Source organism: Diadema antillarum, unplaced genomic scaffold (genome assembly GCF_040938485.1).
Source record: "Diadema antillarum isolate AM-2024a unplaced genomic scaffold, OU_Dant_1.0 seq00000248_RagTag, whole genome shotgun sequence".
In the NCBI taxonomy this organism is placed as follows: Eukaryota; Metazoa; Echinodermata; class Echinoidea; order Diadematoida; family Diadematidae; genus Diadema; species Diadema antillarum.
In genome coordinates this window covers 2219778-2243813 of record NW_027271292.1, presented here as the reverse complement: position 1 = coordinate 2243813, position 24036 = coordinate 2219778, and the positions used below count along the sequence as shown (strand labels likewise).

Here is a 24036-nt window from a genome sequence, read left to right as displayed (position 1 = left end):
CTATCTAAAACAGTATTTACGACCAATTTCATGACCAAAGCTGACAGTTTTAACTACAAAGTTAACGAACGTGACAAAGGCAGTCTTTTATTATCTCAACATATATTCATTATCGAATTAGGAGGCTTTTGTTTTTAAATTTTGCAATGCGGATGTAAACATCACAATGAGGTGGATCGTTTTTTTTTTAAATCTTTACAAGCTATTCAATTTAAATTCTTAAACTCTCCCAAATATTCCGGGATTTTTCCTCTTTAGTGATAACATTAGAATCTTGAGTAAGTTCCACATAGAGCATTTGATATTATTAGATGGATTAGGCACCTTGGAAATCCCATATATTATTTAATAATGATACTACTACTACTATACTACGACGACGACGACGACTACTACTACTACTACTACTACTACTACTACTACTACTACTACTACTACTAATGATAATAATAACAATAATAACAGTAATATTGATAACAGTAATAATGATTCTATTATTATTGTCATCATCATTATCATTATTATCATTGTTAGTAGTTTAGTAGTAGTTATAGTAATACTAGTAAAATAGTATTACTTGACTTTCCAGGGGTAGATCTCACTTAATCAACATTTTCATTTGGCTCGGACACTACTGGAATGTTCGTTTTACACCATTGTTACGTTGAAGCAATCCGACTGTTGAAAAAATTGAAAACGGTTTTGCTTTCTCATAAACTTTCTCCAGAAGATTTTCATCATAAATATTATGAGATAAAGGGATAATGAGATAGCGTGCGTTAGGGAAATCAAGTTTAACTGAATCGACCGCTAAATCGTATCCCGAAGTCGATAATGGGACTACAGTAAATCTATCTAGCGCCATCTCCGGCCAATCGCCACACAAATTATTACGGTTTTTAATAATAAGTTTTTGTCGTTGTTGTTTTTTCAGTATCGTCATTGTATGACATTGTATCACTTACAGTGTAAAGTGATTCAAGATAATGTCGTGAAATCTTAGGGTGAGTTGCTTAGTAACCACGTGTCTTCGGGAACCTGTCGAATTCTGTATAAAACCTACAGGGCGTCAGAATTACGAATGACTGGCTTACGTCGGACGTGTTTTTTTTTTCCAGAGTAACTGCAAATACATTCATCAATACCTTGCGTGTGATTGATTTATGCACTCTTTATGCTTTCTCTCTCTCTCTCTCTCTCTCTCTTTCTCTCATATATATATATATATATATATATATATATATTATATATATATATATATATATATATATATATATATATATATATATATATATGAAGAGAGAGTTATTTAGTTACTTAGACAGAAAGATAACTAAATGTAACATTGGACTTGAATATGCACCGAGATACATATCATCGTTCAATATATTCCAGGGAATCACGCTTTTGACACTTTTAACACCGGTGGGTTTTTTTTTTTTGTCTCAAGGTACTACACACATGAAAAATTGAATACTATCGTGAGTTTTTATTTCAGAGATTGCTTTCGACTTATTTTCCTATACGAATCAGTCAAATGACGGCAAATGCCGTGAAATTATACATTACAGGTCAGAATGATTTGTCGGTAATTGACAAGGAAAAGGCAGAAGAATTCATAATGATTCTTTATTACATTCAACCAATACAAATGATCGGAATATCAATGACAACAGAAAGGAATCATGTAGGCTTTGTGAACAACAAAATATTGACGGAACATTTTTGAAATGCTGACGTTATCAAAATCATGCAACAAAGGAAACAGGTCACCTGTCAAAACAGAGCAGATGCACGTAAGCTATATTCCTGGCCATTTTGAATTACCCAACATTCATTGGTCGATCAATCAAAACTGTTGGTTGATTGAGGTTGCCTACAAAATTGATAGCTTTGCAACTTTCCTCACATAAGGTAGGCCTACATGTGACGTTATGTATCATCATACGACAAAATATATGAAGAAATCATAATCGTTGATCTAATGAATTTATTACCGGCAGTGATTTGATTGATTTTCAACAATATAGCGTGGATTGTCATATAGTTTGGTTGTTTTTTAATTCAAACATGGGAAACGTTGCATTCGTGCTCGAATCAATGTCGGGCGTTCCTTGGCAGAGAACCATGAGTCACTAATCTAGTCGATATAGAGGAGTTTGTTGGGCGAGCCAGACTCTACATCCGTAAGCCTGTTGTTGGTAGCATCAGAAAGAATAGCGTCCCTGACTTGCAATGGGCTCATACCAGGATTGTTGCCCAGTAGTACGGCAGCCACTCCTGGGGTAAGAAGAATATTCATGCACACATGTTGTTTTGTATTGGTATATGAGCAATACAATTATCTTTTAACCTAACCGTTCCCCTTCAAAATATGCCCGTTTGCTCCATCGATAAGCACGCACACCTTATCGAACATGTAGTGTTGTTTAAACAAGAACTCTATAATATTGGAACAGATTGGCATATTGCCTTATATCAACGTAAATAAGTGCAATCAGTTGCAATAAGAAGAACTTGACATGGTCAAGTTGGTATTAAACTCTAAAGATATTTATGTACAATTAACTTTATGATTTTCAATTTGGTTTCATATTCAAGATACCATTGCACATGAGTATACACGTAATATGCATACTCAAACGTACAAACGAGTGCCAGACATTTAAAGAGTAATAGTGCCGACAAGGCTCGCTGGAAGAACCCTACAATAAGAGAGAGAGAGGGAGGGAGGGAGAGAGAGAGAGAGAGAGAGAGAGAGGGAGGGAGAGCGGGAGAGGGAGGGGAGGGGGAGGTATGAGATGGAGGGAGGGAATTATGTTTGGTTGTAAATGTTTCTGTCTGTTTGCTCACCTGCAACGTGTGGGCAGGCCATGCTGGTACCACTCCATGCATCAGTGGCCGTGTCGTTAGTTTGAATTGAACTGACAATGTTTACACCTGGTGCGAAGATGTCAACACAACTCCCATAGTTGGAAAAGTAGGCACGAGTGTCGGTGTTATCGGTGGCACCAACGGTGATGGCCTGGAATATAAGAGGAAAAATGATGATAAAAAATGATTTTACCATTTCATGAAGTTCTCAGAATCAAACATTGTCGAAATATCCTTCAAAGGAAATAAAAAAACTACTAGTAACCTTGGTGACAGAGCTTTCATGTATGCTGCTCTGAAATTATTATTATGGAATAACCCCCCCCCCCCCTGTTTGTAAGACAAGAAGCTACGATAGTGTTTAAGACCAGGTGCATATCTGAAAAATTACATACTTAGTTTCAATTGAGTATGTAATGACTACTACTTTGTAATGCACGGTAGATTATATCATTATCCAGTAGTTGCGTATCTGCACATGTCCTTTATTATTGTTATTATTATTATTATTATTATTATTATCATCATCATCATCATCATCGTCGTCATCTCGTCATCATCATCATGATTGTTTTTATGATAAAATCTTAAACGAAGCATTTAGGCTATGAAGGGACATAAGGAAAAGCCAATGTATCATAGACATAGGAGACAGGGTATGGAAATTTGAGTAACCTCGGAAATGAAAAATCATCGCACGTGGAGATAATATACAAATGATGCACAGGATAGAGTGTGTTAGTGTAGGCGTGGTGCACTCGAGGGTATTTACAATTGTGAAACATGCACGAGGCGAAGCCGAGTGCATGTTGCACTACATTGTAAATACCCGAGAGTGAGCTACGCCTCCACTAACGCCACGAAATAATCCTGTGCATCATTTGTTTTATAAAATGGGTCGAAAATTCGAAAACTAACATCATTTTTCAGCATTTTTCACGACCCTTTGTGGGTCAAGACGTCCGAAGATGTTCGTCCCAAACATTTACGCACGTCGCACTCGCGGAAGTCCCGCACATACAGTATAAGTATAATGGGGGGTTGGGTTTCCGGACACTTAAGTTCCCGCATGAAAACTTACTTATTTTACATAGAATATGCACCCTTTACCTTAAAGACTTGATATAGACTCCTCATATAGGCCTACTAGACAACATACTCTGAAAACGGCGTGAGAATTAACCTGCTAAATCGTTGGATTTGCTCTTCAAAGTGACTCCATGTACGCGTCCGGTCCCATAACGCTTGGTCTACTGTACTGTACAAAGTGTACGTATAGTAGAGTATACGTACGTACGCCACACCTTATGCACAAGGGAAGACAGGCCGGCCGGCCGGTGTAGCGGCAGATAGCGTTCCGCGGCGTTTTTTGTTCTAAAACAGTATCCGCCGGCAGTTATCGTTTCAATCGGCAGTTATCGTTCCGACATGGGCTGAAATCTGCCGCGATTAGTTACGGCAGATACTGTACAGCGGCGGATTTTGTACGTACAGGCTACTACGTTGTAATAGCGTTGCTTAACCTGCCGCGTGCACGTGATCTTCGTCAGGGACTGTCAAAAGAGTTCCGCGCTGCGCGGATTAGGTTCCAAGTGGCTACTGTATTGCTACCAATAGTTGCGCGAGCTTTACGGCAGCCATTTAGTAAGCAAAATGCTGCATGAATCGTCACGAGATGGAGTGAATTCTGCCTCCCTATGAATACACAACAGGGACTTATGCCTCTCTTTGAATACGCTACAGGGACTCACGGTTGACATTTTTATAATCTGTTGACATTTTTATAATCTGCGGACATTTTTAGGCACCCTTTAGGTTTCAATAAATCTGAGACTTGCTCTTCAGCCATGTGAAATTGTCCCAAAGTTATATCAATCGAGATATCTAATGCACAATTCGTCGGCGTTTTCACGAACCGACGCTATTTCGTTTTTGAGCGAAAATGCAGTTCTGAGAAAATCGCGTTTAAAGATCTCACAAGTTTTAGACAACGTTTTCAATGACTTTTCCTGTCTTGTGTGTGAAAATTTTGACAGGGTGATGAGAGTGGAAGTTGTTCTTCCTATCCATAGTGTAATTTTAGTGTGAATTCAAAAAATTTACGATATTTCTGTCTTCAAACTCACTGCGTCGGTTCGTAAATCCATCGTTTCTTGCGCGCACCATAGGTTATGTACTTAAGCGCGGGTCTCACGAACCGACGTAAGTTGTATTACGCCGGTTCGTGAGACCCGCGCTGTAGGGCCTGTACAATAGGTAACGTGCAATACGCGTGTATTTACGAACCGTCGCTATTTCATTTTCGTATGTGTTTACATACAAATACTATTAGGGCTATACCTGCTTATCAACAATAACCTTATTAATTGAAATTAATTGTCATGTAATGATTGTTGTGATGATTACAATACATTTAGTGATAATTAAGATGATAATACAAGCCAGTTTCTCTTAATTGTTCTAAAAAGAGTGTTGTCATTGTTTTCATCTTCATTTAGTACACGCAGGTATTGTTATTATAGCTGTGGTTGATCGTTCCAAAGATTTCTTTGCCCCCCCTTTTTTGTGGATATATTATTATTTAACACTTTTGCATTTGGACATCTATCATTTGGTAATACATGTATTCGGTATACTGTGTTTCATATTTTTTACTTTTTACTGTTTTTTTTTTACTTAATTAACTTACTTTTTCATTTTTTCACATTATTTTTAATTCAAATTCAATTCACTTCTTTCATAATTATGAATGTTTGTTCTAAGATGAAGGATACCGCTAAATCTTGGGAAAAAGACGTGCCAGTCAATAATAATTACTTGTATTTACTCATCTTTCATACTCATGCATGCACTGTTATTTCTTTCTCTGAAATAATATATTAATTTCTTTATTTCTTATTATTCCACATATTTGTGACATTTACTTTGTCACAATTTTTATCAGTGTCATTATTGTCATTTGGCTCGCATGCGAATTCACTCATAATTCCTCATTTTCCATCTTTCTCTTTCCTGCTCAACAGATTCTATGATAGCTGCACCTGATCATATAAAAACATAAACTCATCCTGCATGCACTCTTCGAAACTGATAAACTCCTAAAAATACATGAATATCGACACTATCAGAATTTCAAGCTTCATTTTAAATATATAATAATGGTCATGTTTTATTATGCCTTTTGCAGCAATATATTGAAGAGGTACATTATGTAATCGAAGAAACATAGGTCTGCAATAGAATATCAAATTTGAATTATTCAGAGATGAGTAATGACAATGGGAAGGATAACAATTGTGGAAGAGCTCCATAAATCAATACATATCTAATTGCAAATGGAGATGGAATCAAGATTCAAGAATATGTGTAATTCAAGTTCATTATTATATCAGTTCTTGTGTGTTCACAAAAAGAGGAACACAGTTCGAACATGCACACCAAATCTTACATCGTACATTTACATCTATAGAGTGCGGACGGAACATATACAAGAGAAAGAATAACATTCTCAAATTAATATATCAAGCATAACTACATGTATGTATATGACCACACAAAGATGTTACTGCATATGCATGAAGCTTGAGAGTGCTGCAACACCTATATGCTCAGATAAAAACTTGATGTATATCATACAAAAGAGAAGAGGTACTGCATGTACATGTAGTTACACTATTCACAGGACAGTAGAGAAAAAGCACGAGAGAGAGAGGGAAATGGGAGTCTAAAATAGGTCGATGTAAGGAGTGCCAAGCCAATTAAGTCTCTAATAGAAGTCATACATATATAAGGAAACAAATTAATCACAACATAAATGATCATGCTCTTGTTAACCAATAATTAGCATCTAAAAATGTGTGTAGAAAGCCCATAATATCAGCCTTTCGCCCCGAAGGCTTGTTACATATGAGAAAAAGAGAAATTTTGGCCGACCCCCCCCCCCTCCCTGTGAATCCTTAATCCACCGGTACTATAAACACATTCTGAGAATGTGTTTTAGTACATGTACTAGCAAATTCACAAGAGGGTTGGGGAAATTCAGCCAAAATTGTGTGTGGCTAAAATAATTAAAAAGAAAGGTCATCAGCAAAACTACGGGGTGGATGCAGACGAATTTTCATGTGATGACTAAAAAATATGCAGCTAAAGGGAAAAAAAAAGACGGCGGAGAGGGGCCAAGGCTAATTTGACTCCCCTCCCCCCCCCCCCCCCACCAAAAAACAAACAAACAAACAAACACCACTGTTTTACAGCACCTTTAAAGGACTCTTAATTTTTTGTTTGTTAAAAACAAACGTCTCGAAGTAAAGAATTCCATATTGTAGGCGAAATGTAGACCGATACAGTGTATAAAGTGTACATCCCAAGCTATTAAAGAAAAGAAAAACAGATTATGAATATCATTTAAAGTAAGAATTTCAGTGTGTTTAATCATCTTTAGTTGAGTTGCAAATGACATGTACATATTTAATAAGAGCAGTAAACTTCGAAGCGCCCCCAAGCCCTTCTATACTTAATTATTCATGTGTAAAGGTAGCGCCAGGGCACTCCGGTGGTCTAGTGGTTATGACGCTGGTCTAGTAATCCAGAGGTCGTGGTTCGAATCCTGCTTGGGCTGCCTGTGATTTTTTTTTTCACAGCAGCCTACAAACTGCACACTGCAGTTGCGTGCGTTACTACGGATGGAGACAAATGAATAATCTATTATTTTAATATACGATGTTTGACATCCTTATTGCAATCACTTTCTTTAATTGTAAATTTAGAGACATAATGAATTATTATTAAAAGAAATCAAATTTCTGTATTTTGTTGTGAGTTTGCATGGGAACATACACGTATCATAATTTACAATTTTAGTTAGATAAAGAACATCTTATAACAGAACTGTCTAGTGATGGTTGAATAATTATGTCAATTTGTTATAAGTCCTATCATTTACATGGAGTGCATGTTCCCATGTTTATAAGAATCATACGTGACACATTCAAAGTGGGTTGAAGACAACAAAATAATAAATAAAAGAATAAAGGAGAATAGAACTTAATCTGATTACAGCATCATCTAAATATTGCCAATGTGCACTTAGAAATCTATCAAGATTTATCACAAGGTTATGATTACCACACAAAACCTTCAAGATTTATTATCATGAAATACATACCAATGAACACTTAAAAAAATCTAACATTCCATATCCACATGAAGCTTTCCTTGATATAAATGTCTCTCTGTAGTGTTATTAAAGTGTAGCAAAATTGTAATTACGACATCACAGAATGGAATGCCTTGTTTTCACCTTCAATCTTAGGATCTCCTTTCATGTTTCCACTTTACAATCACATTTCACTGTAGATATACCGTCCTTATGTTGTCGCCCTTCATCCCAATTTCTTCCTTCTATCCTATCTGTAGATTGTCTTCTTTCCTAAGCCATTGTATTCACATTCCTTGATGATCAGCACGATGCTGTACTTTTTTCTTCTTCTCTGAAACAGTCCAGCTCTTCGCTACTGCATGGCATCAGTCATCTGAAAGAAAAGACAGAAATTAAGAACTTTCAATTAAAATCAAACATCATGATACAAGATACAACTTTCATTTTGAGAAAAAGAAATCAGCCAACTAAACTGTAGTTGAAATTATTTTGCTCTATTTATATTAAACATAAAACAAAACGGTATACAGGATCAAAGAATGTCAAAAAAATACTGCTGTTTTTGATGCATATTCAAATTGTCTCGCCTTTTACATATTTTAATGATGCAAGATCTTATGTCTAGCACTTAGTAAGTCTCATGTAGAATTTAAATTATTATTCACATGAATAAATCTGCATGTCCTTGTAAACAAGGCATTGCTTTGAAAAAGCTGAATATTACTAATTGCATTTGGGAAAGAGTCTACGACAATCAAACTTGTTTATTATCAGAGACTTTAACATCTTAATTAGACCTACACTCTACATTACCATTGTATTCACATCCGTTGGTGATGTACACGACCCTGTACTTTTCCTTTTCTTTTCTGAGACAGTCCAGTTCTTCGCTACTACATGGCACCAGTCATCTGAAAGAAAAGAAAGAAATTAAGAACTTTTGATTAAAATCAAACATCATGGCACAAGATACAACTTTAATTTTGAGAAGAAAAAAAAAATCAGCCAACAAAACTGAAGTCGAAATTATTTTGCTCTATTTATATTAAACATAAAACAAAATGGTAGGCCTTTGCAGGATCAAAGAATGTCAAAAAATGCTGCTGTTCGTATTTGATGCATATTCAAATTGTCTCTTCATTTACACATTTTACTGATGCAAGATATTATGTTTAGCACTTGGTATGTCTCATGTAGAAATTGAATTATCATTCACATGAATATAAATCTACATGTATTTGTAAACAAGGCATTGCATTGAAATAGCTGAATATTACTACATGTACCTGCATTTGGGAAACAGTCTATGACAATCAAACCTGTTTCTTATCAGAGACTGTAACATCTTAATTAGACCTAGACTCTACATTATCATTCAGCTTTTAAAGGTATTAACCATTCACCTATAAAACACTGGCATTGTCATGTGCATCATATTTCTTTGATACTGCACATATTTTCATGAAGTCTGCACAAGAATGCAAATGAAACACGTCTGTTGTTTGGTATTTATGAGAAAAAAAATCACTAACCCGGAAGTCCTTGGCCTTAGGAATAACACGTGGCGAGTTAGTAGGAATTGACGTTAAAATAGAATAAGAATAGATCTACTAAATAGGCCTTTGCCTCATGAATGTCTGGTCTAATTACAGACTAAGTGAAGTCTAGACCTTTCACTTTTAAGTTACCAGTGGTTCACAAAATTTATATTATAGATCTAGACTACATCTAGATCTAGACATCTAATACTATTAGATCTTGGCAACTTTTGTCTTTGTGACACGAAATTAACACGTCACGGATGATATTGCGGCGATATCCAACAGGATGACAGTACCACTATTACTGACTCAGTAAGTTGACATAGATAACTAACATCAACTTGTTAACGTACGTTAGAGATGGCACCATATACAATAACCGGTGACACTGACACTGACAGATCTAACGACTACGTTTAGACTAACGTTAAAGAGTTAGACTCGCCATCTCAGTAAGTCGGCCAAAGACAAAGTCAATACAGGGCTAAGTCAGTGTTACTGTTATGTTAGGCCTAACAAATGTTAACGGTTACTCGGTTAGGTTAGGTTTACCAGGACTCAAGAGTCCTGTTAAATCAGTCGAGGGACATTTCTTAGAAGTCCTTCGATTCCAAGAATAAAAAGGGTGAAAGAACAAAGGGAAAAAAGGAAAGAAGAAAGGACAAAAGATTATGTATGGATGCTGTGGAAATCGACAGCGCTACTGTACTATCAATCACGCGTGAATATGTAAACGCCATTTGGTTGGGCCGCATTCACAAGTTTTAGGGAAAAAAAGCCCCACCGCTGTGCTTCAACGGTACTCCACTCGAACTAACGTTAGACATAATGTCACATATCTACACACAGTACGGTACTAGGGCTGAATTCACAAGTATACTATAACACTGCACTGTACAGGAAAGCCACCTAACCTGTAGAGTACTACTCGTAGTGTTTAGGTAGTATCACTAGACCACATACTGTCATAGATGACATCTAGGTACTCTACACCAACGCTGCACACTGGCACTGGTCCGACGGTCCCTGACCAGGAAAAATCACTGTTGGACACTGACCAGTAACTTTTTCAGGAATGGACAAGTAAAAATTGGGGGAAAAAATGGGTGGACTCTACCTACTATTACCACTAGTCTAGATGTAGATCTAGAGCTAGACTATATACTCTGTGTTAATTTGACTTGGTCTTAGACTTCAGCTGATCTTAGTTTTAGTAACTGGCATTACAAGTAAAGTCTTAACTTAGACTTAATAGTTAAACTTGAAAGTTAAAGTCTAACATGTCTAACTTTATTCTTTACTCTTCCTTTGAGTTTTACTTTCAGACTTTTTACTTTTTTTTTAGTTTAGTAGGCCTACTTTGTCAATCTCATGATTTCATTTTCAACTCAAGTCAAGGCATAGCCATGAGTGTCTTCGAGACTTTGACATCTTGCATGTCTTGCACACAGACGTTACGACTACAGTACTCAGTAGTCTCAGAAGTAACGACACAAGTTGAAAAGAAACTATAAATAATATGATTTGGGATCTAATTTGAAATTGGATGGCGTTTACAGACTAGGCTTCATAAGCATCACGCGATTGAATACATGGGACTACACTCTACCGCAATTAATGGTTATGGTAGTCCAACTGAAACTGTTATTTTGAGCATGATTTTAATAGGATTATAGCTTACCATTCACTTCACTCGTGGACAGTGGGCTGGCTTAGGTCGTCATTCATCTTTCAGATGGTTTGGTTCTCACTCTGAGATCTGGATTAGGGCCAAAACCTAATTCTAGGCCAGTAAGTTGAACAAAGCTCAAAATAATGCAACTGCGACGGTTCGTAAAACCCGCATTGCTCTTCACCCTAGCAATTCGGGTTTCACGAACCGGCGTATCTTTACTGCGTCGGTTCGTGAAACCCCTTTTTCTCAATTTCTCGATATTTCGAGTACCGTCGTTTTTTTCTTTCTTTGATAAAATTAAGAATAATTAATTTTGTGATCTAAAATTTTGGGATTTGGTAGAGTTTTGAAAGCACTTTCATTTGGTACCAATATCTCGATTTTGAAAATTTTGACCAAAATCGAAATAGCGTCGGTTCGTGAAAACGCCGACGAATTGTGGACAGCCCCCAAATTACTATTTTTCAATAATATGTGAAGAAATTTGGAAGCTTTATGTGACTTTGCACAAACTCTCCTTGGTATTTGACTTAGAGTTTGCTCCTCACATTTTCACTGCCCAAAAATCTCCAAACGAGGAGATCTTTTCTCATGCATGGCCGCTTCCTATCTTTTATTATATTTATGCAAATGTTCAGTTAGCTAATACATAGAAATATTGATCTAAATTGCTGAATATAGTTCCCCCATATGTAAAACTTGAATTCTTCACTTTACAAGTGGCTTTCTAAATCAACATTTTGTGACCACTTTGTGTTAGGATAACAGTAAGAAGAGCAGAGAAAAATCTGGGATAGCCATAAGTGTCCAATCCACACCTTTTATTTAGAATCTGTCTTCTTTTTCTAAAACTTCTCTTTTGATGTCGAAATTAATATTTGGCAATCTTATACACACTGAACGATTTCATCTTCATTTAATAGACAAATAGAAAAAAGTTGATGTTTCAGGGCCATCTTTTTTTCTTTAATAAAAACAGATGGGCAATTAAAAAAAAACCAGATTCAATGATAAATTGAAATCCACTACTCATTTGAGATTTGTGCAAGTCAAAGATGATTTAGAACTCATAATCTTTTCAACAGTAGGTCCATTATATATACATTGTTTGTCATACCAAGATTGTAATTAATGGAGGAAACCTTTTAGAGCATCAATTTTCAATTCAGTGGCATAGTGTACTCTAATTTCGCAAGAAGTTATAGTCTTTTCATCTGTAAGACGTGTCATCATGTAGGATAATGGCCAATGGACTTAGCTGAGTCGGAAAGGGGGGTTACCATGCACCCTATACATATAGTTTTTAAATCTACTTCATCTAGACCAAGTTTGTGCGTAGATTTCAAAAATGCTATGTTAACAGGTCAAAGCGTGTCCCATAGTGGTCAACAATCCGTTTTCATGGTAACGCATGGTGAAAATGTCAGTATCTCATAAAAATACATGTAACCTTTGATGAAATTGTTCAATTATCATGACTTTGGTCTCAAATTAAAGAAAAGGAAATTATCTATATGATAATACCAATTATGTAGGGGGTTATACTAATCTTCATATTAATTCTGAGGCCAGAATTCATTTTTTTTCATATTTTTCTAGCAAAAATGCATTTTTACCATAATACTAATCTATCTCTAAATCATACCAAAACAAATTCAATTTGTTTGAACATTCTTCAAAATTATACCAAATATGTATGTAATGAAATATGAAAATTTCGTAGATATTGCTAAAATAACAAGAAAGTTACGGCCATCCAAAGTTGACATTGACACCTTTCGAGACGTATTCGACGAAAATCGAGGCTTTTCCTGCTTGCGTAATGAATATTTATAAGATAATTTCTCGCATGGCTACGAAAAAAAAAGATACGTGCGGACCAGAGCTAGCTGCTCCACATCAACCACGGAATACCGGTCTGGAGTGTAAGTGGAGGCAGCGAAACAGCAGCAGCGAGGGGCGGAAGCAGCAAATATAGAGGTATTGTACGTGAAACTTGAAATGGAAGCAGCGAACAAGCAGGGGCGCATTGGCAGAAGCAGCGAAAAGAAGAAACCACAGTGAGAAGCAACGATATTAACGATACCTGCGCTTCAGAACAGTATCCGCCAGTGTTAGGACACGATCTGCCGGCGGATACTGTTTTAGAACAAAAAACGCCGCGGAACGCTATCTGCCGCTACACCGGCCGGCAGCCCGAACTAGAAGTTGTTTACAGGATTGACAGCGCGTATGCATGCAATTCATCAAAGGAGCCGCCGCGCGCACAGACGATCGGCAATCTACTATAGGATTACAGGCAGTGCAATTGTACTGAAGTAAAGGAAGGAGGTGTGTCTCATTTCAGCGCTTCCTATTGGCTACATTCTTGAACCCATTTTATAATTGTCCTTCATTGCTATAATCTCTCGAATAAGACATAGGCCTAAAAGCCCTAAATATGGGGAATTTGATTGAGTGTGACACGAGCACCCTTATCAACCTCATCTAATTATATATTTAGCAAGATTGTATTGCTCAATTTTTCCCCTCAATATTTACTTTAGTATCTTTTGTACGTAAAAGGAAGCGACAGGTACTGGTCCAATTTTTTGTTTTTGTTTTTTTGAACAGATGTGAGATTAACTGAGATCTATAGTTTAGAAGTCAGTACACTAACGACCGACAGAATAAATGAGACGCGCTTACAGCTGGAGCACGTGCAGGCGAGTACCAGCACGCATTGGCGTCAGAGTTTCCCGCAGCCGCCACGGGGACGATCCCCGCTGCCGCAGCTCCGGCCACTGCTTCATCAACTGCCGGACGGTAGAACAATCCAAAGGACATTGACATGACCGCTGGTAGGGTGGCGATACTTGTAGTGTAGTCAATAGCTGGGAGCGGGAAATATAAACATCATTAGATGCGATTTTCTGAAAAAGTTCTCCTCTAACTAGCTTGTATTAAAAAAAAAAAGAATTCACCGGAGTGCTTTAACCAAGTTTTCATGAACAGAATTCAAGAAAAGTTCACAGCGGTCTCAGAATAATGCGGCACACAGGGGGTCTTACATCAAGGCCCACATAGAGAAGAGTTGGTTTTATCAGTAATTTAATGCTAGAGTTTGGTAATGAGCTGGTGGAACAAATTGATTTATATCTTTTTCCCCTTTTGCAGAACTTCATAACTTCTCACAACCTCTTCCTTTGATAGATCTGAATGTGTCAAGTAGCGAACCAGGTATTAAGAATAATAACTTTCTTGTGCCTTGTCTCTGTCAACCAAGCAAAGGTTTTCCTTTAAAGTGTTGACCGGAATAATATTTTGTGGATAAATCTTGGTTTCATTGCTAAGGCATATCACAAAGAATGCTCGACCATCTATAGGCGTTTTCACATCAGCCCGATGTTTCGAAATAGCGCGATATTTTCTGACTTGGGAAAGATATCTCGAGCTTGGATTTTTATCGGGCTGATGTGAAAACGCCTAATGTGATGTCGGTGGCGTGGAAGCTTGTTTTCCAGGTGACAGCTATCACAACAACATTGCAAATTAGATGTTGAGCTTGAGTTGAGATGTTTTGTTCTACCTCAAAGTATAAAGAATTTGTCAACTAGGCAATGTTATCTCCATTGTATCTCTGTTCCTTTATTTGTCTGTAAAATTTCTGTGTTCACTTTGTGTAAGACTATTTTTGAGAGACTTTGCGGCAGTAAAGGCTGTAAATGAAATATCGCGTAAATTGTACAGTTATACAATGGCATGCTAGTATATTTTAGTGACGTTTTGCATTTTCTCTGTTATAAATTTCATATGCTTCGCAGTGACAAATAACAATCTCATGGTACAATATATGATCCATAAAGAAATGGAGAAGTTCAGAAAGAAAAGTGATGTTAGTCTCATCAGATGGTAAGCACTGAAAGTTTTATTATTGTTTCATAAACATGAAGAGAATAACCCAACTTCCAGTTTCAGTTTTGATATTTTGTTTGTTCACTTTTAAAAATATAAGGAAATACACACAAAATGAATACACAATTAAAATGGCAAAAATCAGAGACTCGTAATATTACTTGTATAACATAATATAGACATACAGGTAAACAACAAGGAAATGACGTACGAGTGAAAAATTATATATTTTGAGGTACAATGTGGAGGATAAAGTCATCAACAAGCATTGTGCTTGACTGGGATGACTGCCTTAGATGACAATAAATTCATGAGAAAACTCAGAGTTTTGATTGGAATTGGAATGGAAAACAAAAAAACACTTCAACCTATCATTTCATGACATGTGTAGTGGATGGAACATATTGCATTGAATATCGAACTATAAGCAGACAGATAAGAAGGACAAAGAAGGGGATTGTTATGGCACATTTTGGTAATTTACTACCAAAATGTGCCATAACAGGGATACCTAAAATAGAGAGGAGGAAGAAAAGAGATTAACAGTGCTTGAAGGATTGGAGCCGTCTCCTTATCATATGCAGATTGTTACCTAGGAATTCTTATTATATTGAGCATTCGAGCTGGAGTAATAAGATGAGCAGCAACAATAAACATATAATTGAAATCTATATAGTAGATGATCGAGTCGGATTATTTTGAAACCAACAAGTATACGATGGCTGCATGAAGTATTTACAGCAGATTAAACAGCTATTTTAGTAGGGCACTGTAGGGCCTACCTTTCAGCACTTTCTTTTTTTTTTTTGCAGCATACAATTCTGGCGCGATGTTACATCGTATCCCAGGAAAGGGTGGTCACGTCATGTAGTGTTTATGGAGCTATAGGGCTCTCGGAGAGAACGAGTTAGAGGGACTGTTCTTGACTCTCTGTACACTTAAAGATTAGGCTAATAATGCTCCCTGGTGTCACTGTTAAAGTCTCTGTGGGATTGTCTTCACTGTTTCTTAAGATTTAGGACTCGGTATGTTTTCAGGCCCCTTTGGGCCCTTTTGGATTAATGATGGTAAGGAAATGCCTGCATGTGGTCATTGTGAGGTCCTTACAGATTCGATCACTATTCTTGACAGTTTGAGTGAAAGGGATGAATAACATTAAATGAATGTTACATGAAAAGGGATATCGTATGAACATGTAAATTAATGATATATTGTGTTCAAATGAATGGCTACCAAGAGAGGATATCGTGTCAAGAGCATGAATCGAAATGATTCAATACGCCGAGTAATTCTCCTCACCTGCCACTATATCTGCGGCTGACCCACGGCCCTCGCAATCGAACAAACGAACGGAGACTATGTTCGCGTTTCGCGCGATCCCATGTATACCGCCCGCAGCGGTACCGGCACAATGAGTTCCGTGTCCATGACAGTCATCTCCCTGTTGTCGGTAAAAAGAAAACAAAAGTGGCTTTGAATTCGTCTTTATTCTATATTTGCTTATTTTATGGTAGCTTATTCTGGTCATACAAAATTGGTACATTGCAGACCCAAAGGCTGAATTGTGTGCTTCTTGTGTATATGTACAAACCAATAATTCTGCCCTTTATAAAGAGAACAAACTTTATACGGGCCTTGCATTCCCTTAGCCACAAATGAAATTCCATCTCAAAATATAAATTTGAATTAAACACCCATTTTACATGGAAAATTGCTACTGAAAATTATGTATTTTCACGATTTTGGTACGATTTCTTTAAATCAAAGGGGCGGCTCGTCTTTGAAGTAGGCTTAATGACTATAATCAACTCTGTTCAAATTGACAATTTTTTTCGTTGAGTTATTTTTTATTGCAACTGATTAACAAATTGCCCTACATCGACGTACAAAAAATAACAACAAAACTCGACGGAAGAATTTCATGAATTTGAATAATTGTCCAGTACCAGCTGTGGTCGTAGGTTCGAATCATGCCTATGATTTCATTTGTTGTGGCGACTACTTAAACATTGATCAATTCAGTGCCTATTTACGTCGATGTAGGGCAATATATTAATCAGTTGTATTAACTTCATGTTTTATATCTATATTCTCACAAATAAATGTCATGTTTTTCTAGAAATCCACATACTAAAGATGATTATGCAACGAATATTTTCTGGATTTTCTGAAAGCGGTCAAAAACCTATTGAAAAGAGGCTTTTTATTAATAGTAAGCAAAGGAGATTCGACGGATATCTGGAATTACGACGCGTCATCATAATAAACAACCTCATCAATATTCAGTTTCAGTTTCAGTTTCAGTTTCAGTTTATTTCCACAGTTCAGGTAAAAACATATAAATACACAATCAATCAGTTCTAACACATACATATACAAACCAAAAATCATTTTGGATAAATACATAATCACAGTTAAAAGTTAAAAAGTGTGTGTTCCAGATTGACATAACAATTAAAATAAATGGTGAAGGAAATCAGCAGTAGGCCATTGGCCTTTCGAGGCTGATCCCCTGAGCAAATATACAATATTAAAACTGTATGTCGTTATACACTGTTACATGAATCATGAGTCGCATAAAAAAGAACTGGATTTGCAATAAATAGGGACAAGAAGAAGAAGAAGAAAAAAAGCACATCCAAAAGGAAGGAACCATGACATACCAAAAACAACCATAAAAAGGGTGGGACAAAAAAATGGGCAAAAATTATCATTGAATGCAATTTAAGAAATATATATATGGTTTGAGCATATAATATTCTATAAAAATCGACAAAGAAAAAAAAATACATATCATCATAATACCGAGTATCATTGAGTATAGTGTGCAGCTGTATAATCGTGATTCTTCAGTGTGTACATATGCCAAGCAATATCGTGAGCCGCGCCCCGCCACTGAGGGCGCACCACTTCCAACATGATCAGAGCTCTCAATTACGATACATGTACTGAGTACAGTGTAAAAGAATAATTGTAATACATTGTACAATGAATGTAGAAGGCTCCGATCATAATCACCACAGGCACGCGCGCGATTCCCAACCTGTACCACTCTACATCCCCCACCCGAGGCGGCCGCCCGGCGACCCCCACCCCGGCGCGCGCTCCCCGCCAGCGCGCCGGGGTTATATCCCTAAAAAGGCATGTTTTCTGGAGCCAAGTATGGTCGTTGCAAACATTCTATTTCCAATATTACAGATGTGCATGAGAGGAAGAAAAAGAAATGACTAAAAAGAAGATGGAGTGGTATACAAGAGCCAAAGGTATTTATTTCATTTCATTTCATTTCATTTCATTTCATTTCATTTCATTTTGTTGCTGTATGGTACAATATAATCAACTCTGATCACTTTCAGAAATAAACATATGGTTCATACCAATCTATGGCTTATTTTGCGCATGACAGGTAATCAAATCATTGTGACAAAGAACAGAGACATAATGATAATGAAAATAAAAGTCAAGGTATCATACAGGAGGATCCCCAGTAGGCCGAGCTTAATATCGGGGCCTCGTGCACAAATAAATGATAAACAGTTTCAACCAACTATCGGATTACTTAACTACAAAAAAAAAAAACAAGTTTTACACAACAAAACAGTTACAAAATAAAGCATACAACGTCATGTACACAGGTGATGCTAAGAAGGAAAAACAAAGAAGAAGGGGACAGCGATAATGAAAGATGGTGAGAAAGAACAGGAGAGAGAGAGAAATAGAAAGACTCCTCGTTCACTGTACAATAATACACTGTACAAAATACAACACCATTGCAGGTGCATTCACCCTGTTGCCAGGTAACGGCTGGGTGAAGCAACGTACGGACCAGTTACTTACGTTCCGGCCGTCTCCTACAAAGTCAGCTTCAGCCTTAACAGCTCTCCCGTCTTGGCCAAACTCAACGTGAGTGTCTCTGATGCCTGTGTCCAACACGTAGACTGTTACACCGGTCCCGTCGCCTGAAAATAAACGGTAATGGATAAAAGAGTTTCTAAACTTTTAACTCTTGCTGATTCAAAAAAAGAAGAAGAATCAAACACGATTACGTAGGAACGATAGAGCATCCGTAGAGCTATACTTTGCACTACCAGAGTATAGAATGAAATATATTCTATAAGCTATCTGTGTGATAACTCATACAAATGAAGATTATGAATTTTCCGGTGTTTATTACATTTTATCGAGCAGCCGAGGCTTTTTGTAAATGAGCCACTGAAATTAATTATTGTTCTTGTATGATTACGTCCGACTATTATTTGGTTTGTTGTGTGTGTGTATGTGTGTGTGCGTCTATGTGTGTTTATTTGCTCTTTTGCATAATGTGTGTGTTTGTATGGGATTTTCATAATCACGTTTGCAGCTTTTCATGAACAAATTGGGCGGTCTGACTGTCCGCGGTGGAAGCTACAAGCCTATATACACTCAGCAAAAAAAAAAAAAGAAAGTAAACGCTTTTTCAAGTTTAGATTTCTTATAGAATATTTGGCTGATAGCTAGTGTATTATATACCATATTGAAGGTAATTTAATTGGCTATCAACCTGGTAGATCATCAAAAAGGGGAACACCATTGTTTTTCTCTTCCAGGGCACAAAAGTAAAAATTTCAAAACTGAACAATTTGCATTCATGCGTATGTGCTCTTCCATAGAACAATAAGAACAAACAACAAATTTCACACGAAAAGAAACATGAATTACGTTGCAAAAATAAACCTTTGATCTCTATGATATCTTTACAGACCAAAAGATCAACGAAGACTAAAAATAAAGGGGGAAAATAAAGCATCTTATGCAGTGGCGTATCTAGGGAAAACGGCGCCCGGGGCAAGCGCGAAAATTGCGCCCCTAATTTCTGAAAAAGTGTTCAACCTCAACCCCATCCCGGTAGGGACTTTTAGAAAAAAGGTTCACATATGCTTTTTCAAGCACTTAAAAGGGGTCTTTTGAGGGTGATTTAAATGTAATAAATTTAGATAAATATTGGCGAGCGAGCGCAGCGAGCGAGCCGAAAATTTTTGTATATTTCGCGTCATCATCACGTTTGGTTCTTATCTTCTTCTCTTTTTTTTTTTTGATAAATTGGGGCGAGCGAGCGCAGCGAGCGAGCCGAAAATTTTTGTATTTTAGCTTACAATACATGGAATTCTTGTCATTTTTTTGCTTATCAAATCTTAAAATTCTAATCAAGATATTGTGACGGCATTATAGATAACGATTTATACCAACAAACTTAGGACTTGAAAAAATACTCCAAATTAGTACGCACGAGTGAGCCGAAATTCGTATATTTCCGCGCCATCATCACGTTTTGTTCTTATCTTCTTCTCTTTTTTTTTTGATGAATTTTGGCGAGCGAGCGCAGCGAGCGAGCAGAAAATTTTTGTATTTCAGCTTACAAAACATGGAATTCTTGTCATTTTTTGCTTATTAAATCTTACAATTCTAATCAAGATATATAAGTGACGGCCTTATAGATAACGACTTATACCAACAAACTGAGGAGTTGAAAAAATATTCCAAATTAGTACGCACGAGTGAGCCGAAATTCGTATATTTCCGCGCCATCATCACGTTTTGTTCTTATCTTCTTTTTTGATAAATTTTGGCGAGCGAGCGCAGCGAGCGAGCCGAAAATTTTTGTATTTCAGCTTACAAAACATGGAATTCTTGCCATTTTTTGCTTATTAAATCTTACAATTCTAATCAAGATATAGTGACGGCCTTATAGACAACGATTTATACCAACAAACTGAGGACTTGATAAAAAATACTCTAAATTATTTTGCGCGAGTGAGCCGAAATTTGTATATTTCCGCGTCATCATTACGTTTGTTCTTATCTTGTTTGATTTTTTTTGCGCCCCCCCGTAATGTTCGACACCTTTTGTGCCCTCGTTTGATCCAGCAGGCGATCGCTTCAGAACGAAAGAAATAAAATTGCAGCCGCTGCTCCGTGTAACATTTTGCCTTCTAACAATGGCATGTGTGAACACGATATACATTGTCATTTTGTCCGCGTTATCATCACGTTTTGTTCTTATCTTCTTTTCTATACATTTTGTCGAGCGAGCGCAGCGAGCGAGCCTAAATTTCAGCTTACAAAACATGGAATTCTTGTGTGAACACAATCAACATTGTCATTTTTTGTTTTTATCTTGTTTGATTTGGTTTTCTTCCCCCCCCCCCCCCCCCCCCGCCGCCCCCAGTCCGGGCGAGTTTTTTTTTTTTTCCTTCTTCTTCTTCTTCTTCTTCTTTTTTTTTTTCTTTTTCTTTTTCTTTTTTCGTTTTTTCGTTTTCGGCGCCCCCAAGGAGTGGCGCCCGGGGCACGTGCCCCCCTTGCCCCCCCCTAGATACGCCATCTTATGTCAAATCTAAATTCAAATGAAATGAGAGAAGAAGGAATAATTAACAAAAATGGTAGAAATTTGTTTTTTTTTTCAAATTTGGAAATTGCAAATAATGTTCGGTTCTTGAAATTGTCACATGGATTCTTAAATCACTAGATTGAAAGAAATAAATAAAGAAATTCTGCTCATTTAACCATCTTTATGCTTATTATTCCCTTTGTCATTTGAAGTTTGACTTGACAGAAAATTTTTGTTTTTCCCCCTTAGTTTCCCACTTTGTTTTCTTAGAGGTTATAAAGAGATAAAGAGAACAAAAACTTATTTTTCCTATTTCATTCATGTCTCTCATTGTGTTAAACTGGTCTTTTGTTGTCAATGTTATCGTGAAGGGCATTTGCAAATAAAAGAGAACTTGTCAATTTTTGCAATTTTTAATTTTGTGCCTTGGAGGACAAAATCTAATGTGCTTACTTATGCGTAAAGTTTTCTTTCTAATTAATCTATTAGCTTAATAGGCAATTAAATTACCTTTAACATGGTATATAATACATTGATTTTCATAAAAATCTTCTATGAAAAATATGACCTCGAAAAAGTGTTTACTTTCTTTTTTTGCTGAGTGTATATACCATAGATATCAAATGTGTTGTCGTAAGGCAGGTCGCGCTGGTCAATGCGATCCAGTCCCCAAGATGACACATCGTCGATCGTGGCGATGGCATCGCTGTCGACGTACTTGACTCCAGACATTCGTTTCACCTGTCGAAATAAAATATGCATAACGTCACTGATTATTTTCTGACAATTGAAAATGACTCTAATCTTACAGGGGGATTTATAACAAAAAATAGGTGAAATGCTATCGTGTAGGTTTACTTCGCTGGAAATGAAATTAGATGAAACTCTTTCCCGTTTAATTCTAAATGTTACTTATTTATTTTCTTTAAGCATAAATCTCATTTGAAAGACACTGAACATTGCCAAGGTCTGTTTATTTTCAGGTAATGATTTTGGGAGGACGACACGTTCACCATTTGACTTCACGAGCTTTAATTTTTAAGCCCAGACAGGAAAAAATAAAGAACATTCATGAAAAATGCAAGGAATTTGGATAAATGAGGTGGATTTTAGATATCCTTTTTGATTATTTTCGAGCTGAGCTGTGTGAAAAAGCTATCGTGTAATCGTAAAAGCAAAAGGGTGTGGTGACTCTTACTAGAATCGCATGGTGCCAACACTTAATAATTATGACAAATGAATACTTCACCGGCAAATTACTTTTTTTTTTCGTAATGAAAACGGGTCTATCAAGAATTTAGTTCATGTGCATTGTCTTTTTTTTTTTGAAGCTCACCAATTTAAGGGATCTTTCGTCCAGAGTAACCGCCATCCCCTTCAAGGCTGTGTAGTATCTGCGAGCTACATCAAACTTTCCGCCAATCGACAAACTTTCCAGTTCAAGACTCCTCACGAGGTCATCGACGACCACGTTATCCTGTTCGCAGAAGGGTTAAAAATGCAACACTCACACTGTTTTCATTGTGTCCGTCAAGAAAAAGCCTTTTCTAGGGACAAAGTAAAAGTCATGGACATAATAAACTCAACCTATTTTCAATTCTGAAATCTAGCTTGCATCTATAAGCTATGAATACAATGCGATTAATTATTGATTATGCAACCTTTTTAGTAGCCAGTAGCAACCTTTGTTTTTAAGGGCAAGCGTAAATTATTTATTTCAGTAATTCGGTCTATTAACACAACATCAACAGACATCTTCATCTTAATCTACAGTTATATATATATATATATATATATATATATGATAATATTACTATATATAAAGATTAGTGTCTAAAATATTGAAAAAAAATATGCTCTCAAATTTATGAACTTTGCTATGCTATATCATGCTTAATTAGAACATTTTGCATTTTGCACTTTTGGTTGTTTAGATATAATTTCTTCATTGTTTTTCGTCGAGTGTGTGTTTTATCCACCCCCCCCCCCCCCCCCCGGAAAGAAAATCATTACCTGTAGCTAAATACAATACAACTTCTTGCTTCCAGGTACGGGAAAAAATAGAGCAAATAATAGTTATTATGATAACTGAACCAGCCAGAATTGTGATTAATCTCATAATGACAAAAAGTTTAATATATGCTACTGTTTGATGGTGAATATGGCTGAATCAGTACCTCGAAGACGACAATGTAGCGGTCCTTGATTGCTGCAGTAAGCCTGTCAGCTGGCAACCCACTGGTCACAGTGACGACCAATAGGAGAGTCAGGATCAACGAATGCATGATCACGCGATGCTATCACTTTCCTACATGGGAGTCATATAACAAAACATGGCAAAACTTAATAAATATACAGTGGCGGATTCAGGCAGGGGCGCACCGGGCCCGTGCCCCTCCCCCTTTAATTTCTGTTGAAATAAAAGAAATACAAAAGAAAAGTGGGGGCACACGTCCCCCTTTAATTTTGTAAAGCCCCCACCCCCCCCCCTTTTTTTTTTGAATTCCTGGTGTATAATACTTATGAAGTT

General features: G+C 36.8%; 1 protein-coding gene across 1 annotated transcript; it reads right to left on the bottom strand.

The window, feature by feature from the left end:
- Positions 1-2102: 2102 nt before the first annotated feature.
- On the bottom strand, positions 2103-23791 carry LOC139729661 (aqualysin-1-like). Its single transcript, XM_071640587.1, has 8 exons — positions 23684-23791; positions 22843-22983; positions 22118-22247; positions 18980-19101; positions 16442-16583; positions 13937-14121; positions 2854-3025; positions 2103-2280 (listed from the first exon to the last, which is right to left on the bottom strand). Exons 1-8 carry the CDS (start codon positions 23789-23791, stop codon positions 2141-2143), a joined length of 1140 nt encoding a protein of 379 aa, XP_071496688.1. The 3' UTR covers positions 2103-2140.
- Between the last annotated feature and the right edge of the window lie 245 nt (positions 23792-24036).